The following is a 19,910-nucleotide window of genomic DNA, read 5'->3' as shown; positions in this document are numbered from 1 at the left end:
GCAAGCCGATCAGACCTAGACTGGGATTGAACCCATGAACCCTTTGATTGGGAGGTAGCTGTTTTGCCATTCAGCTATCCGTGGTCTTATCGTGACCATATTCCGGGCTCCAATGACATATATAATTGAGAACTGTCTCAGTAAAATTTCATTTAAAATTTAATTGCTCTGAGTGGATATTTAGTACTTTTATAGTGACCTGACTGGGATTGAACCCAGAACTCTTTGATTGGAAGGTAGCTGTTAAACCATTCAGCTATCCTTGGTCTTATTGTTCCCAGATTCCGGGCCCCAATGACATATATAATTGAGAACCTTTAAACTATCATACAAAAGATTTAAACCTCTGATTAGAACTTTACTAGTTTCAGAGTGACCTGACTGGGATTTGAACCCAGTCCCCTTTGATTGGGAGCTAGCTGCTTTAACCATTCAGCTATCCTTGGGCTTTCTGAAGGGAGATTTGTGTCCCCAATGACATTTTTAATTGAGAACCTGTCTCAGTAAACTCTGATATAAGAGAGCAATTTCTCTGACTGGATCTTTCCTAGTTACCAAACGATGTGGCTGGGATTCGAACCCAGTACCCCTTGCTTGGTGGCCAACAGTGTTAACCACTCAGCTATCCCAGGTCTTGCAGAGCTAGATTCCAGGCCCTAATGACAAATATAATCGAGGACCCGTCTTAGTAAACGACGATGGAGGTGAAGCAAAACTTTGGAGCTTTGTTAAGTTACTGATCAAGCAAATAGTCAATCATGACATTGCTGGTTTTACTGCTGTTGGGCAGTACACACACACAGAGTACTTACAAGCAGACACAGTGTGTAGACAGAAAAGGGAGAACAGACGCATGTTGGTGTAAAAAGTAAAGATAAAGGTGAAGTTATAACACTGAAACACCCTCAGGAAGAGCTGCTTTAAGACATGGCTAGCTAGCTCGTAGCTAACATCCATCCACAGTGTTTTAGCTACTTCTAAATCACTAATCCTGGCCTCCATGGCGACAAATAAAGTACGTTTCTTACATGTAGCATTATCACTGGAGGACGAGGAATAGCTAAACATGCTTCACTACACACTGTAGGAGGATACAATATCTCACCGCCGTCACAATGTAAACAAATGCCATGGGTGGATCTACACCTGACTTTCACTGTAATGATACCAAGTACAAGCGCATATCCAGAGGTGGGTAGTAACGCGCTACATTTACTCCGTTACATCTACTTGAGTAACTTTTGGGATAAATTGTACTTCTAAGAGTAGTTTTAATGCAACATACTTTTACTTTTACTTGAGTATATTTATAGAGAAGAAACGCTACTTTTACTCCGCTACTTTTATCTACATTCAGCTCGCTACTCGCTACTAATTTTTATCGATCTGTTAATGCACGCTTTGTTTGTTTTGGTCTGTCAGACAGACCTTCATAGTGCCTGCGTTTCACCAAATACAGTCACTGGTGACGTTCACTCCGTTCCACCAATCAGATGCAGTCACTGGTGACGTTGGACCAATCAAACAGAGCCAGGCGGTCACATGACCTGACTTAAACAAGTTGAAAAACTTATTGGGGTGTTACCATTTAGTGGTCAATTGTACGGAATATATACTGTACTGTGCAATCTACTAGTAAAAGTTTCAATCAATCAATCAAAAGTGTGAAGGAAAAAAGACCCTTTTTTATTTCAACCGTACATCCCGTCAAAAGCCTAAAGACTGACTGCACAGTTCCTGTCTTCACAATAAAAGTGCCGCTCCATCGCGCCTGCGCTTTCAAAACAAGAGTCTCCGAAAGCCAGCGCAAACAAGCTAGCAAGCTACGGAGTTTGCCGCCAATGTATTTCTTGTAAAGTGTATAAAAACAAATATGGAAGCTGGACAAATAAGATGCCAAAAACCATCCACTTTCATGTGGTAATAGACAGAAAGGAGGAACTTTTTTCTCCTCCATTTGAAAACGTGGACGCTATCAGCACTACTGTCTGATTACAATCAATGCAAGTCATCAGAATCAGGTAATACACCAACTTATATTCTTGTCTTCATGAAAGAAAGGAATCTATATGTTAAACATGCATGTATATTCATTAAAATACCTTTAACATGTAAACAAAAACGGCAAAATAAATAAATATAAATTATATACTGTATATATATATATATATATATATATGTGTATATATATATATATATATATATATATATATATATATATATATATATATACATATATATGTATATATATATATGTATATATATATAAATGTGTGTATATATATATATATATATATATATATATATATATATATATATTTATATATATATATATATATATATGTGTATATATATATATATATATATATATATATATATATATATATATATATATATATATATATATATATATATTTATATATATATATATATATATATGTGTATATATATATATATATATATATATATATATATATATATATACATATATATATATATATATATATATGGTATGTGTGTGTATGTTACTCATCAGTTACTCAGTACTTGAGTAGTTTTTTCACAACATACTTTTTACATTTACTCAAGTAAATATTTGGGTGACTACTCCTTACTTTTACTTGAGTAATACATCTCTAAAGTAACAGTACTCTTACTTGAGTACAATTTATGGCTACTCTACCCACCTCTGCGCATATCTAGTCGATAGTACTGTCATGTCTGTATTATCATGTTTTGTTTTAAGTCATGTTTTGTTTAGTTTCTGTCTTTTCACTCCCTTGTCTGGTCACCATAGCAACCATTAGTTTTCACCTGTCACGTCACGCACCTGTTTCACGTTTTGAGTCACGCACCTGCTTTCACTAATCATGTCCATAGTATTTAAGTTCATTCATTTTCTGTTGTTTGGCCTGACGACCTCACACCACATTTATGCTCTGTCCATTGTTTCATGGCCATGTTCACGCTGCTCCTTTTTTGTCCAAGCCAAGTAAGTTTTTGTTCCATGTTTATAATCTTTTTGTTTTTCATAGTTTATTCTCCGCCACTGTGCGTGCTTTTCATTTGTGCTTTTTGCTATAGTCTTTTGGTTTCATAGTTTATTATCCGCCACTGTGCGCGCTTTCATTTATCCCTTTTTTTTGATATATTAAATTGATATATTAAAACCCGCCATGTACCTTAATTCCCGTCTCGCCCGTGCCAACTTTCCGTTGCATCCTGGAAAAGCAAACACCCCGGACCAAGTCTTGACAAGTACTATGATTACATCGATATTTTTTATCGTCAAAATATCTTTTTTCCTTTTTTTTAAATGTATATTATGTTTATAAAGTCATTAAATATGTCCCTGGACACATGAGGACTTTGAACATGACCAATATATGGTCCAAAAATATTGGTATTGGGACAACCATTTATATATATATATATATATATATATATATATATATATATATATATATGTATGTATGTATGTATGTATGTATGTACGTATATAGTTACACAATAATATTAATATTATTTTTTATTGTATTCTTACATGGGGAAAAACAATAGTAAAAATGTAAGAAAAAAAGACCAAAAACAGCTGAAATGTTCTAACTAATAATTAATAATATTATATTTAATTGCTTATATAACATAGCTGACATATTTGTTTTTAGTTTTTTTTAAATAAAATTTAAAAAATCAGTATACTATATAAAAAAAAAACTAAGTATACACAAAATCTAAACACATTTTAGTTAGTTCATTAAAACATAAACTAATGCTAAGTCATGAATTCATTAATTTGAAAAATTACAACAACAATAATAAACACTGTAACATTATGTAACTGAACATTAATATTTTTGTACAGGCACAATTTTTGACGCATATTATCATACAGTTACACAATAATATTCATATTATTTTATTGTATTCTTACATTGGGGAAAAAAATGTAAATACGTAAGAATAAAAATAGTAAAAATGTAAGAAAAAGAGCGGTATATAATGAGGAAAAAATTAAATGTTCTAATTAATAATAATATACTTAAGACACCTAAAATAAATAGCTGACACAATATCTGTTTTTAGCATTTTTTTTTTAAATAAAAAAAATATCAATGTACTATATAAAGAAAAACAATCTAAAATATTGACACGTTTTAGTCAGTTAATTAAATGGTAACTCATGAATTAATCAATTTGAAAAAAATGACAACAACAATAATAAACACTGTATTATGTAACTTAACATTAATATTTTCGTACAGGCAGAATTTTTGACCTACAGAATTACACAGTTAAACAATTATAATATTATTTTTATTCTATTCTTACATAGGAAGAAACAACATTAAAAATGTAAGAAAAAAGAGCAAAAACAGCTGAAATGTTCTAACTAATAATTAATAATATTATATTTAATCACCTAAAACACATAGCTGACACAATGTCTACTTTTAGCATTTTTTAAATAAAAAAAATAATGTAGTATATGAAGAAAAACATTTTTAAAATATTGACACGTTTTAGCCAGTTAATTAAATGCTAACTCATGAATTAATCAATTTGAAAAAATTACAACAACAATAATAAACACTGTATTATGTAACTGAACATTAATATTTTTCTACAGGCACAATTTTTTATGCATAATATCATGCAGTTACACAATAATATTAATACCTTTTTTTGTATTCTTATATGGGGAAAAAACAATAGTAAAAATGTAAGAAAAAGAGCGGTATATAATGAGAAATTTTTTTTATGTTCTAACTAATAATGAATAATAATATACTTAGTCACCTATAATACATAGCTGACACAATGTCTGTTTTTCGCATTTTTTAAGATAAAAATAATAATGTAGTATATGAAGAAGAAAAAAAGTCTATAATATTGACACATTTTAGTCAGTAAATTAAATGCAAATTCATGAATTAATCAATTGGAAAAAATGACAACAACAATAATAAATACTGTACTATGTAACTTAACATTAATATTTTTCTACAGGCACAAATTATGATGCATAATATCCTGCAGTTACACAATAATATTAATATTGTTTTTATTGTATTCTTACATGGTAAGAAAAAGAGCGATATATAATGAGGAATAAATGAAATGTTCTAACTAAAAATAATATACTTAGTCACCTATAATACATAGCTGACAAAATGTCTGTTTTTAGCATTTTTTTAAGATAGAAATAATTATGTAGTATATGAAGAAGAAAAAAAGTCTATAATATTGACACATTTTAGTCAGTTAATTAAATGCTAACTCATGAATTAATCAATTGGAAAAAATGACAACAACAATAATAAACACTATTATTGTTTATTAATGTTTATTAATAAACATTACCTTTTTTGTATTCTTACATGGGGAAAAAACAGTAATAAAAATGTAAGAAAAGAGCGGTATATAATGAGAAAAAAATTAAATGTTCTAACTAATAATTAATGATAGTATACTTAGTCACCTATAATACATAGCTGACACAATATCTGTTTTTAGGATTTTTTTTAAATAAAAAAATAATGTACTATATAAAGAAAACAAATCTAAAATATTGACACGTTTTAGTCAGTTAATTAATCAATTTGAAAAAATTACAACAACAATAATAAACACTGTATTATGTAACTGAAGATTAATATTTTCTACAGGCACAATTTTTGACGCATAATATCATGCAGTTACACAATAATATTAATAAGTTTTTTGTATTCTTACATGGGGAAAAACGATAGTAAAAAATGTAAGAAAAAGAGCGGTATATAATGAGAAAAAAATGAAATGTTCTAACTAATAATTCATAATAATATACTTAGTCACCTATAATACATAGCTGACACAATGTCTGTTTTTAGCACTTTTTTAAGATAAAAATAATTATGTAGTATATGAAGAAGAAAAAAAAGTCTATAATATTGACACGTTTTAGTCAGTTAATTAAATGCTAACTCACAAATTAATCAATTGGAAAAAATTACAACAATAATAAATACTGTATTATGTAACTTAACATGAATATTTGTCTACAGGCACAAATTATGATGCATAATATCGTGCAGTTACACAATAATATTAATATTATTTTTATTGTATTCTTACATGGTGAAAAAACAATAGCAAAAATGTAAGAAAAAGAGCGGTATATAATGAGAAACAAATTAAATGTTCTTAACTATTAATTAATAATAATATACTTAGTCACCTATAATACATAGCTGACTCAATGTCTGTTTTTAGCATTTTTTTAAGATAGAAATAATCATGTAGTATATGAAAAAGAAAAAAAGTCTATAATATTGACACGTTTTAGTCAGTTAATTAAATGCTAACTCACGAATTAATCAATTGGAAAAAATTACAACAATAATAAATACTGTATTATGTAACTTAACATGAATATTTGTCTACAGGCACAAATTATGATGCATAATATCGTGCAGTTACACAATAATATTAATATTATTTTTATTGTATTCTTACATGGTGAAAAAACAATAGCAAAAATGTAAGAAAAGGAGCGGTATATACTGAGAAAAAAATTAAATGTTTATAACTATTAATTAATAATAATATACTTAGTCACCTATAATACATAGCTGACACAATGTTTGTTTTTAGAATTGTTTTAAGTTGAAATATCAATATGGCCGCCGCATACTCAGTATGAGAGTTTTGACACCCCTGAACTAAAGTATCAAAAGTATCGATGTTTTAATTGGAGAATCGATATCAGAGCATAAAGATCTGGTATCGGCAGTATCCATATTTCTTTGGTATGGATGCTACTGGAGTGTGGAAATACGCGCAGTGGTTTAGTTTCTCTCTGGCGCCTCCTATGTTTGCTTTTCAAACGCACACAGTTTGCTTTGGCTGGATGTAGAAAATCAAAGTGTGAACGCGGCAGAAGTCAAATATCGTCTCGGATTGCTGATGAAAGGTTTTTCACGCCAGCGACTGTTTGGCCTGACAGCAAGTTCAACATTGTCTTAAAGCCGAGTGGAGAAGCTGTTGTCTTTGCTAAAGGGCTTTAATTGACTTCATCTGAAGGACAGGATGTTTTAATCTGAAGGACAGGACATTTTATTCTGAAGAACAGGACGCTTCTAACAAGAAGCATCTCCCGCATGCTTGCAAATGGAAGACAATGAGCTCGCTAAATCCACCCACCTTTCTTTGAACGTCAACAATGGTCTTTTATTCTTTTAAACGCTGCACTTCCTGTCTTATTGTCAGACTTTGACTTTGAAAGGGAGTAGATGCATTCTCCATTGTTTGACACAAAGAAATGGTGCTATTTTTTTTAGGGATCTACGGCAAACATGAAAGTTAAAGATCCTCTCCGTAACAGGAGACCTTTGCCGTTTTTAAGGATCTCCTGCAAAAATGCTAGTTAAAGATCCTCTCCGTGACAGGAGAACTTTGCCGTTTTTAAGGATCTCCTGCAAAAATGCTAGTTAAAGATCCTCTTCGTGACAGGAGAACTTTGCCGTTTTTAAGAATCTACTGCAAAAATGCTAGTTAAAGATCCTCTTCGTGACAGGAGACCTATGCCGTTTTTAAGGATCTCCTGCAAAAATGCCAGTTAAAGATCCTCTTCGTGACAGGAGAACTTTGCCGTTTTTAAGGATCTACTGCAAAAATGCTAGTTAAATATCCTCTATGTGACAGGAGACCTTTGCTGTTTTTAAGGATCTACTGCAAATTTGCCAGTTAAAGATCCTCTTTGTGACAGGAGAACTTTGCCGTTTTTAAGAATCTACTGCAAAAATTCCAGTTAAAGATCCACTTCGTGACAGGAGAACGTCGCCGTTTTTAAGGATCTACTGCAAAAATGCCAGTTAAAGATCCTCTTCGTGACAGGAGAACTTTGCCGTTTTTAAGGATCTACTACAAAAATGCTAGTTAAATATCCTCTTTGTGACAGGAGAACTTTGCTGTTTTTAAGAATCTACTGCAAAAATGCCAGTTAAAGATCCACTTCGTGACAGGAGAACGTTGCCGTTTTTAAAGATCTACTCCAAAAATGCCAGTTAAAGATCCTCTTTGTGACAGGAAAACTAGGTCGTTTTTAAGAATCTCCTGCAAAAATGCTAGTTAAAGATCCTCTTTGTGACAGGAGAACTTTGTCGTTTTTAAGGATTTACTGCAAAAATGCTAGTTAAAGATCCTCTTCGTGACAAGAGAACTTTGTCGTTTTTAAAGATCTACTGCAAAAATGCTAGTTAAAGATCTTCTTTATGACATGGGAACTTTGCTGTTTTTAAGGATCTACTGCAAAAATGTCAGTTAAAGATCCTCTTTGTGACAGGAGACCTTTGCCGTTTTAAGGATCTACTACAAAAATGCTAGTTAAAGATCCTCTTTGTGACAGGAGACCTTTGCCATTTTTAAGGATTTACTGCAAAAATGCTAGTTAAAGGTCCTCTTTGTGACAAGAGAACTTTGTCGTTTTTAAGGATCTACTGCAAAAATGGCAGTTAAAGATCCTCTTTGTGACAGGAGAACTTTGCCGTTTTTAAGGATCTACTGCAAAAATGTTAGTTAAAGATCCTCTTTGTGACAGGAGAACTTTGCTGTTTTTAAGGATCTACTGCAAAAATGCCAGTTAAAGATCCTCTTTGTGACATGAGAACTTTGCCGTTTTTAAGAATCTACTGCAAAAATGCCAGTTAAAGATCGTCTTTGTGACAGAAGAACTTTGCCGTTTTTGAAGATCTACTGCAAAAATGCTGGTTAAAGATCCCCTTCGTGACAGGAGAACTTTGCCGTTTTAAGGATCTACTGCAAAAATGCCAGTTAAGGATCCTCTTTGTGACAGGAGACTTTTGCCGTTTTAAGAATCTACTGCAAAAATGCCAGTTAAAGATCCTCTTCGTGACAGGAGAACGTTGCCGTTTTTAAGGATCTACTGCAAAAATGCTAGTCAAAGATCCTCTTTGTGACATGGAATTTTGCCGTTTTTAAGGATCTACTGCAAAAATGCTAGTTAAATATCCTCTATGTGACAGGAGACCTTTGCTGTTTTTAAGGATCTACTGCAAAAATGCCAGTTAAAGATCCTCTTTGTGACAGGAGAACTTTGCCGTTTTTAAGAATCTACTGCAAAAATGCCAAATAAAGATCCACTTCGTGACAGGAGAATGTTGCCGTTTTTAAGGATCTACTCCAAAAATGCCAGTTAAAGATCCTCTTTGTGACAGGAAAACTAGGTCGTTTTTAAGAATCTCCTGCAAAAATGCTAGTTAAAGATCCTCTTTGTGACAGGAGAACTTTGTCGTTTTTAAGGATTTACTGCAAAAATGCTAGTTAAAGATCCTCTTCGTGACAAGAGAACTTTGTCGTTTTTAAGGATCTACTGCAAAAATGCTAGTTAAAGATCTTCTTTGTGACATGGGAACTTTGCTGTTTTTAAGGATCTACTGCAAAAATGTCAGTTAAAGATCCTCTTTGTGACAGGAGACCTTTGCCGTTTTAAGGATCTACTGCAAAAATGCTAGTTAAAGATCCTCTTTGTGACAGGAGACCTTTGCCGTTTTTAAGGATCTACTGCAAAAATGGCAGTCAAAGATCCTCTTCGTGACAGGAGAACTTTGTCATTTTTAAGGATCTACTGCAAAAATGCCAGTTAAAGATCCTCTTTGTGACACGAGAACGTTGTCGTTTTTAAGGATCTACTGAAAAAATGCTAGTTAAAGATCCTCTTTGTGACAGAAGAACTTTGCTGTTTTTTCGGATCTACTGTAAAAATGCTAGAAAAAGATCCTCTTTGTGACATGGGAACTTTGCTGTTTTTAAGGATCTACTGCAAAAATGCCAGTTACAGATCCTCTTTGTGGCAGGAGAACATTGCTGTTTTTAAGGATCTACTGCAAAAATGGCAGTTAAATATCCTCTTTGTGACATGAGACCTTTGCCGTTTTTAAGAATTTATTGCAAAAATGCTAGTTAAGGATCCTCTTTGTGACACGGGAACTTTGCCGTTTTTGAGGATCTACTGCAAACATGCTAGTTAAAGATCCTCTTCGTGACATGAGAACTTTGCTGTTTTAAGGATCAACTGCAAAAATGCCAGTTAAAGATCCTCTTTGTGACAGGAGAACTTTGCCGTTTTTAAGAATCTACTGCAAAATTGCCAGTTAAAGATCGTCTTTGTGACAGAAGAACTTTGCCGTTTTTGAGGATCTACTGCAAAAATGCTAGTTAAAGATCCTTTTCGTGACAGGAGAACTTTGCTGTTTTAAGGATGTACTGCAAAAATGCCAGTTAAAGATCCTCTTTGTGACAGGAGAACGTTGCTGTTTTTAAGGATCTACTGCAAAAATGACAGTTAAAGATCCTCTTTGTGACAGGAGAACTTTGCCGTTTTTAAGGATCTACTGCAAAAATGCTAGTTAAAGATCCTCTTTGTGACAGGAAAACTTTGTCGTTTTTAAGGATCTGCTGCAAAAATGCCAGTTAAAGATCCTCTTCGTGACAGGAGAACTTTGCGTTTTTTAAGGATCTACTGCAAAAATGCCAGTTAAAGATCCTCTTTGCGACAGGAGAACGTTGCCGTTTTTAAGGATCTACTGCAAAAATGCCAGTTAAAGATCCTCTTTGTGACAGGAGAACTTTGCCGTTTTTAAGGATCTACTGCAAAAATGCTAGTTAAAGATCCTCTTTGTGACAGGAGAACTTTGCCGTTTTTAAGGATCTACTGCAAAAATGCTAGTCAAAGATCCTCTTTGTAACAGGAGAACTTTGCCGTTTTTAAGGATCTACTTCAAAAATGCTAGTTAAAGATCCTCTTCGTGACATGGGAACTTTGCTGTTTTTAAGGATCTACTACAAAAATGCCAGTTAAAGATCCTCTTTGTGACAGGAGAACGTTGCCGTTTTTAAGGATCTACTGCAAAAATGCTAGTCGAAATCCTCTTTGTGACAGGAGAACTTTGCCGTTTTTAAGGATCTACTGCAAAAATGCTGGAAAAAGATCCTCTTTGTGACATGGGAACTTTGCTGTTTTTAAGGATCTACTGCAAAAATGGCAGTGAAAGATCCTCTTCGTGACAGGAGAACTTTGCCGTTTCTAAGGATCTACTGAAAAAATGCTCGTTAAAGATCCTCTTCGTGACAGGAGAACGTTGCTGTTTTTAAGGATCTACTGCAAAAATGACAGTTAATGATCCTCTTCGTGACAGGAGAACTTTGCCGTTTTTAAGGATCTCCTGCAAAAATGCTAGTTAAAGATCCTCTTCGTGACAGGAGAACTTTGCCGTTTTAAGGATCTACTGCAAAAATGGCAGTTAAAGATCCTCTTTGTGACAGGAGACTTTTGCCATTTTGAGAATCTACTGCAAAAATGCTAGTTAAAGATTCTCTTTGTGGCAGGAGAACTTTGCAGTTTTTAAGGATCTACTGAAAAAATGCTAGTTAAAGATCCTCTTTGTGACAGGAGAACTTTGCCGTTTTTAAGGATCTACTGCAAAAATGCTAGTTAAAGATCCTCTTGGTGACATGGGAACTTCGCTGTTTTTAAGGATCTACTGAAAAATGCTAGTTAAAGGTCCTCTTTGTGACAGGAGTCTTTTTTAAGGATCTACTTTTTTATGACTTGGTAGTTGGCACATGCTAACTGTTAGCATGCTGACGGTAGCATTCTTGCATGCTAACTTTTATTTTTATTTTTTTTAGCAAATTTTTCTATGCATACGCTTCAGTCACATGACTTAGTGGCCTTAGAGTGTCCGCCCTGAGATCGATAGGTCAATCAATCATCAATCAATGTTTATTTATATAGCAAATGCAGAGAATAATTTGGCCACACCTAGTGTGTGTGTGACAATCATTGGTACTTTAACTTTTAACTTGACGCATTTTGACTGTTTGCATGCTAACATCCCCATTTAAGTTTGGCTCGCACATTTCAGCATTCACACGCAGTTTCTTCCAAGATTCCATATTGTTTTTTTTTTATTTGTGTGAAATGTTCTAATCCGAAATGTTTTTATTTTGTCTTTAGAATGTGTCGCGGGCCGACAAAAACAAGCTGTGGACCGTACTCTGGACACCCCTGCTCTGTATGAAAGGAGAACGTTGACCTTTTTTTAAAGAAAATGCGTCAAAGTTGCATGTGGCTCTTTAGTGCCGCCCAAGTGGCTCCTTGGAGAATTTTTAAAAAAGGATTGAATATGGAAAAAGATGGGGGGGGGGGGGAAACTTTTTTTTCTTTTAGTATGTTAGAAAACCCACTGTTTGATATGTTTGTGTGTATGCTTCACTGATGACAGTATTTGGTGAACATTGTTTTGTCCTACTCATTTTGACGGTTGTTGAACTCACCATAGTGTGGACTGTGACGCAACAGTTTGTTTACATGTAAAATCTTCCACTCCTTTGTCTCATTTTGTCCGCCAAACGTTTTATGCTGTGCGTGAATGCACAAAGGTGCGCTTTGTTGATGTTATTGACTTGTGTGGAGTGCTAATCAGGCATATTTGGTCAGTGCATGACTGCAGGCTAATCAATGCTAACATGCTATTTAGGCTAGCTGTTGCATCATTATTCCTCGTTTGTAGGTATATTTGAGCTCATTTAATATCCTTTGCTTTTATCCTCTTTGTATATAATTTACATTTGCATGTCTCATTACGCATTATCTGTATGTAATATTGGCTGCATTTCTGATAGTTGTATGTGTGCCATGTTGTTCCAGACCACAGCAAACATGACCTAGCTTGCCAAAGATTGTAATAAATCTATTAAAAGAAAGACAGCCTTAACTTGGACACTCACATCTATACCTTTGGCCATTAAAAGCCAGTCATTTCCAGGAGTTATCTCACCTTCTGAGCAGCCTCTGATTTACTAATGGTTTCTAATGTTGTAAAAATGTGGAGAATTAATATAAAATTTTAACATTTCTGTCAACAAAGATTTGCTTCGGCCTGCGACACATAGTCAATTTGATAGTAGGCTATTGTAGCCAATATAGACACTTACGTCATGTGTTGCCTTCATTATAACACTTATATACGGCTTTTAAAGTCATTTTGATAGTAGGCTGTTATATCTAATATAGACACTTACGTCATGTGTTGCCTTCATTATAACACTTATATACGTCTTTTAAAGTCATTTTGATGGTAGGCTATTATATCTAATATAGACACTTACGTCATGTGTTGCCTTCATTATAACACTTATATACGGCTTTTAAAGTCATTTTGATAGTAGTCTACTATATCTAATATAGACACTTTCGTCATGTGTTGCCTTCATTATAACACTTATATACGGCTTTTAAAGTAATTTTGATAGTAGGCTATTATATCTAATATAGACACTTTGGTCATGTGTTGCCTTCATTATAAGACTTATATATGGCTTTTCATTTTTTTCCGGCTCCAGACAGATTTGTTTTTTTGTATTTTTGGTCAAATATGGCTCTTTCAACGTTTTGAATTGCCGACCCATGCTCTCGATGACAGAAGAACGCAAGCTATTTTGGGGGTATCGAGTCACAGATCCTCTATATCAGTGGTCCCCAACCACCGGTCCGGGGACCGGTACCGGTCCGTGACGCATTTGCTACCGGGCCGCACAGAAACATTAATTAATTTATAAACTACCACATTTTCTCTGACTTACCGTATTTTTCGGGGGTGTGACTTATACTCTGGAGCGACTTATGTGTGAAATTATTAACACATTGCCGTAAAATATCAAATAATATTATTTAGCTCATTCACGTAAGAGACTAGACGTATAAGATTTCATGGGATTTAGCGATTAGGAGTGACAGATTGTTTGGTAAACGTATAGCATGTTCTATATGTTATAGTTATTTGAATGACTCTTACCATAATATGTTACGTTAACATACCAGGCACGTTCTCAGTTGGTTATTTATGCCTCATATAACGTACACTTATTCAGCCTGTTGTTCACTATTCTTTATTTATTTTAAATTTCCTTTCAAATGTCTATTCTTGGTGTTGGGTTCTATCAAATAAATTTCCCCAAAAAATGCGACTTATACTCCAGTGCGACTTATATATGTTTTTTTTCCTTCTTTATTATGCATTTTCGGCCGGTGCGACTTATACTCCGGAGCGACTTATAGTCCGAAAAATATAACACATGGGACAGTGCACATTAATAGACATATAACATGTTAAAGGGGAACATTATCACCAGACCTATGTAAGCGTCAATATATACCTTGATGTTGCAGAAAAAAGACCGTATTTTTTTAACCGATTTCCGAACTCTAAATGGGTGAATTTTGGCGAATTAAACGCCTTTCTAATATTCGTTCTCAGAGCGATGACGTCACGTTGTGACGTCACATCGGGAAGCAATCCGCCATTTTCTCAAACACCGAGTCAAATCAGCTCTGTTATTTTCCGTTTTTTCGACTGTTTTCCGTACCTTGGAGACATCATGCCTCGTCGGTGTGTTGTCGGAGGGTGTAACAACACAAACAGGGACGGATTCAAGTTGCACCAGTGGCCCAAAGATGCGAAAGTGGCAAGAAATTGGACGTTTGTTCCGCACACTTTACCGACGAAAGCTATGCTACGACAGAGATGGCAAGAATGTGTGGATATCCTGCGACACTCAAAGCAGATGCATTTCCAACGATAAAGTCAAAGAAATCTGCCGCCAGACCCCCATTGAATCTGCCGGAGTGTGTGAGCAATTCAGGGACAAAGGACCTCGCTAGCACGGCAAGCAATGGCGGCAGTTTGTTCCTGCAGACGAGCGAGCTAAACCCCCTGGATGTCTTGGCTCACACCGTCCCTTATGCCACCGAAGATGATCAAGAGAAGAATATCGACCCTAGCTTCCCTGGCCTGCTGACATGAGGGTATATCTACAGAATATATTAATTGATGAAAACTGGGCTGTCTGCACTCTCAAAGTGCATGTTGTTGCCAAATGTATTTCATATGCTGTAAACCTAGTTCATAGTTGTTAGTTTCCTTTAATGCCAAACAAACACATACCAATCGTTGGTTAGAAGGCGATCGCCAAATTCGTCCTCGCTTTCTCCCGTGTCGCTGGCTGTCGTGTCGTTTTCGTCTGTTTCGCTTGCATACGGTTCAAACCCATATGGCTCAATAGCTTCAGTTTCTTCTTCAATTTCGTTTTCGCTACCTGCCTCCACACTACAACCATCCGTTTCAATACATGCGTAATCTGTTGAATCGCTTAAACCGCTGAAATCCGAGTCTGAATCCGAGCTAATGTCGCTATAGCTTGCTGTTCTTTCCGCCATGTTTGTTTGTATTCACTATGTGACGTCACAGGAAAATGGATGGGTGTTTATAACGATGGTTAAAATCAGGCACTTTGAAGCTTTTTTTAGGGATATTGCGTGATGGGTAAAATTTTTAATGGTTTTAACCATTCTGAAATTGTGATAATGTTCCCCTTTAATGTGCCAGATTGGAGCCAAAGGCTAATTTGTTGGCCACACGTAGAAAGCCGGTCCGTGAAAATAATGCATACATTAAACCGGTCCCTGGTGGAAAAAATAGTTGGGGAACCCTGCTCTATATGACAGAAGCATATACCTGCAAAGAAGTGTTACGAGTGTCTCGTTGCGCCTCACCTTGGTCTAGAACGGCATTGGTCCCTTGTGGGAAAGACGGGGCCGTGGACGTCTCCTCTTCCAGCCGGCCGGTCTGTGGGTCTGACCGCCTCTTACGGGATTTTGCTGCACCAGTTTCCTCACCGAAGCTGCTTCTCCCAGCTCCCGGCCATGTTCCGTGGAGGCCATTGGACCTGCAAGATGAAGGACGCGTAAAAAAAAACTTGCCGAGGGAATGCGGGCAAGGCAAGGAGATAATGGATGAGGGTGGAGGTGTGTGGGCCCTTTGAAGCCCACCCAGCGACTGTCCATCAAGTGAGCGTGCCGCTAGCATAACGCAGAGTCAGAACGCTTGTGTTTCATGTCTCGGCCACTCACGTCATAAACACCTCGCAGTGACAGAACCTCACCGAGGTGCATCCTGTCGCCGTGTTTGGTCCCAGATTAGCGATGACTGTTTGGAGAGTGTGTGAACGCCGGCGTGTTTGAGAGTGATACCAGGTGTTCTCAGTGAGCCCTGATTAGCTGAAGACCCTACCGTGCAAATGACTTCAGTGTCAAAGACCCCCTATAAGACATAGCCAAAGATCTTCTTTATGCCAAGAGCATCAAGAGAGTGCCCATTTGACCAAGAACCACTCGGCTCTTACGGTCTTGCAAAAACAACCGTCAGATATCCTGTGAATGACAGGAGTACAAAAAGATTGCCAAAACTTCGCTGCATGACAGGAGCTCTCTGCTCCTTTTAAGGACCAATTGCGAAAACGCTACTCAAAGATTGTTTGTATGACAAGAGCGGTCTGCTGTTTGTATGGACCAACTGCAAAAACGCAAGTCAATCAATCAATCAAAGTTTATTTATATAGTCCTGAATCACAAGTGTCCACAACAATAACCTCGGCTCAGATCCCACATCAGGGCAAGAAAAAACTCAACCCAATGGGAACAATGGGAAACCTTGGAAGGGACCGCAGATGTGGGGCAGAGCGGAAAAGAGACGGCAGATCAACTGGTTGGTCTAAAAGGGGGGTCTATTTAAAAAAAGTCCTCAAAAAGTCTAAGATCGACACCAGAAAAACTTGGCATGACAAAAGCGGTCCGCTGTTTTGAAGGACACATTTCCAAAGCACTAGTCAAAGATTCTCTGTATAATAAGACAGGTCTTCGGTTTTCAAGTCCAAGATCTACAGCAGAAAAACGCCAGTCCAAGATTCTCTACACGACAAAAAGCGGTCCGCAGTTTTTAAAGACGCATCTCAAAAATGCTAGTCAAAGATTTTCTATATGACAAGAGCTGTCTGCTGCTTAAAAGTAACAACTGTCAAAACCCAAGTCCAAGATCCACAGCAGAAAAATGCTAATCAAAGATTCTCCATATGATAAGACAGGTCTTTGGTTTTTCAAGGACACGTTTCAAAAATGCGAGTGAAATATTCTATCTATGACAAGAGGGGTCTGCTGTTTGAAGGACCAACTGCAAAAACGCAAGTCCAAGATCCACAGCAGAAAAACGCTAGCCAAAGATTCTCTATACGACAAAAGCGGTCCACAGTTTTTAAGGACGCATCTCAAAAATGCTAGTCAAAGATTCTCTATATGACAGGAGAGGTCTTTGGTTTTTAATGACACATTTCAAAAGCACTAGTCAAAGATTCTTTATATGACAAGAGCTGTCTGCTGATTTTAAGTAACAACTGCCAAAACCCAAGTCCAAAATCCACAGCAGAAAAATGCTAGTCAAAGATTCTCCATATGATAAGACAGTTCTTCGGTTTTTCAAGGACACGTTTCAAAAATGCGAGTGAAATATTCTATCTATGACAAGAGGGGTCTGCTGTTTGAAGGACCAATTGCAAAAACGCAAGTCCAAGATCCACAGCAGAAAAACGCTAGTCTAAGATGTTCTATAAAACAAGAGGGGTCTACTGTTTTAAGGACCATCTGCAAAAACCCAAGTCCAAAATCCACAGCAGAAAAATGCTAGTCAAAGATTTTCCATATGATAAGACAGGTCTTCGGTTTTTCAAGGACACGTTTCAAAAATGCGAGTGAAATATTCTATCTATGACAAGAGGGGTCTGCTGTTTGAAGGACCAACTGCAAAAACACAAGTCCAAAATCCACAGCAGAAAAACACCAGTCCAAGATTCTCGATACGACAAAAGCGGTCCGCAGTTTTTAAGGATGCATCTCAAAAACGGTAGTCAAAGATTCTCTATGTGACAGGAGAGGTCTTTGGTTTTTAATGACACATTTCAAAAGCGCTAGTCAAAGATTCTTTATATGACAAGAGCTGTCTGCTGATTTTAAGTAACAACTGCCAAAAACCAATGTCCAAAATTCACAGCAGAAAAATGCTAGTCAAAGATTCTCCATATGATAAGACAGGTCTTTGGTTTTTCAAGGACACGTTTCAAAAATGCGAGTGAAATATTCTATCTATGACAAGAGGGGTATGCTGTTTGAAGGACCAACTGCAAATACGCAAGTCCAAGATCCACAGCAGAAAAACGCTAGTCAAAGATTCTCTATATAACAAAAAGCGGTCCGCAGTTTTTAAAGACGCATCTCAAAAATGCTAGTCAAAGATTCTCTATATGACAGGAGAGGTCTTTGGTTTTTAATGACACATTTCAAAAGCGCTAGTCAAAGATTCTTTATATGACAAGAGCTGTCTGCTGCTTTTAAGTAACAACTGCCAAAACCCAAGTCCAAGATCCACAACAGAAAACTGCTAGTCAAAGATTCTCCATACGATAAGACAGGTCTTCGGTTTTTCAAGGACAAGTTTCAAAAATGCGAGTGAAATATTCTATCTATGACAAGAGGGGTCTGCTGTTTGAAGGACCAACTGCAAAAACGCAAGTCCAAGATCCACAGCAGAAAAACGCTAGTCAAAGATTCTCTATACGACAAAAGCGGTCCACAGTTTTTAAGGACGCATCTCAAAAATGCTAGTCAAAGATTCTCTATATGACAGGAGAGGTCTTTGGTTTTTAATGACACATTTCAAAAGCGCTAGTCAAAGATTCTTTATATGACAAGAGCTGTCTGCTGCTTTCAAGTAACAACTGCCAAAACCCAAGTCCAAGATCCACAACAGAAAAATGCTAGTCAAAGATTCTCCATACGATAAAACAGGTCTTCGGTTTTCCAAGGACACGTTTCAAAAATGCGAGTGAAATATTCTATCTATGATAAGAGGGGTCTGCTGTTTGAAGGACCAACTGCAAAAACGCAAGTCCAAGATCCACAGCAGAAAAACGCTAGTCAAAGATTCTCTATACGACAAAAGCGGTCCACAGTTTTTAAGGACGCATCTCAAAAATGCTTGTCAAAGATTCTCTATATGACAGGAGAGGTCTTTGGTTTTTAATGACACATTTCAAAAGCACTAGTCAAAGATTCTTTATATGACAAGAGCTGTCTGCTGATTTTAAGTAACAACTGCCAAAACCCAAGTCCAAAATCCACAGCAGAAAAATGCTAGTCAAAGATTCTCCATATGATAAGACAGTTCTTCGGTTTTTCAAGGACACGTTTCAAAAATGCGAGTGAAATATTCTATCTATGACAAGAGGGGTCTGCTGTTTGAAGGACCAATTGCAAAAACGCAAGTCCAAGATCCACAGCAGAAAAACGCTAGTCAAAGATGTTCTATAAAACAAGAGGGGTCTACTGTTTTAAGGACCATCTGCAAAAACCCAAGTCCAAAATCCACAGCAGAAAAATGCTAGTCAAAGATTCTCCATATGATAAGACAGGTCTTCGGTTTTTCAAGGACACGTTTCAAAAATGCGAGTGAAATATTCTATCTATGACAAGAGGGGTCTGCTGTTTGAAGGACCAACTGCAAAAACACAAGTCCAAAATCCACAGCAGAAAAACACCAGTCCAAGATTCTCGATACGACAAAAGCGGTCCGCAGTTTTTAAGGATGCATCTCAAAAACGATAGTCAAAGATTCTCTATGTGACAGGAGAGGTCTTTGGTTTTTAATGACACATTTCAAAAGCGCTAGTCAAAGATTCTTTATATGACAAGAGCTGTCTGCTGATTTTAAGTAACAACTGCCAAAAACCAATGTCCAAAATTCACAGCAGAAAAATGCTAGTCAAAGATTCTCCATATGATAAGACAGGTCTTTGGTTTTTCAAGGACACGTTTCAAAAATGCGAGTGAAATATTCTATCTATGACAAGAGGGGTATGCTGTTTGAAGGACCAACTGCAAATACGCAAGTCCAAGATCCACAGCAGAAAAACGCTAGTCAAAGATTCTCTATATAACAAAAAGCGGTCCGCAGTTTTTAAAG

The 19,910-nt window shown here is 36.1% G+C and overlaps 1 protein-coding gene across 1 annotated transcript in view; it reads right to left on the bottom strand.

The window, feature by feature from the left end:
• apln (apelin) overlaps window positions 1-19,910 on the bottom strand; it is an 89,467-nt gene that overhangs the window by 14,739 nt on the left and 54,818 nt on the right. Inside the window, exon 2 of the mRNA XM_061976776.1 lies at window positions 15,617-15,789. Within this exon, the coding sequence (XP_061832760.1) occupies window positions 15,623-15,789 (167 nt within the window). The 3' untranslated portion in view covers window positions 15,617-15,622. The remainder of the gene's footprint in view (window positions 1-15,616; window positions 15,790-19,910) is intronic.

The sequence above is a fragment of the Nerophis lumbriciformis genome, linkage group LG16, assembly GCF_033978685.3.
Source record: "Nerophis lumbriciformis linkage group LG16, RoL_Nlum_v2.1, whole genome shotgun sequence".
Lineage (NCBI taxonomy): Eukaryota > Metazoa > Chordata > Actinopteri > Syngnathiformes > Syngnathidae > Nerophis > Nerophis lumbriciformis.
Note: the sequence above shows the minus strand (reverse complement) of the source record. Positions and strands in the feature narration are given on the sequence as shown.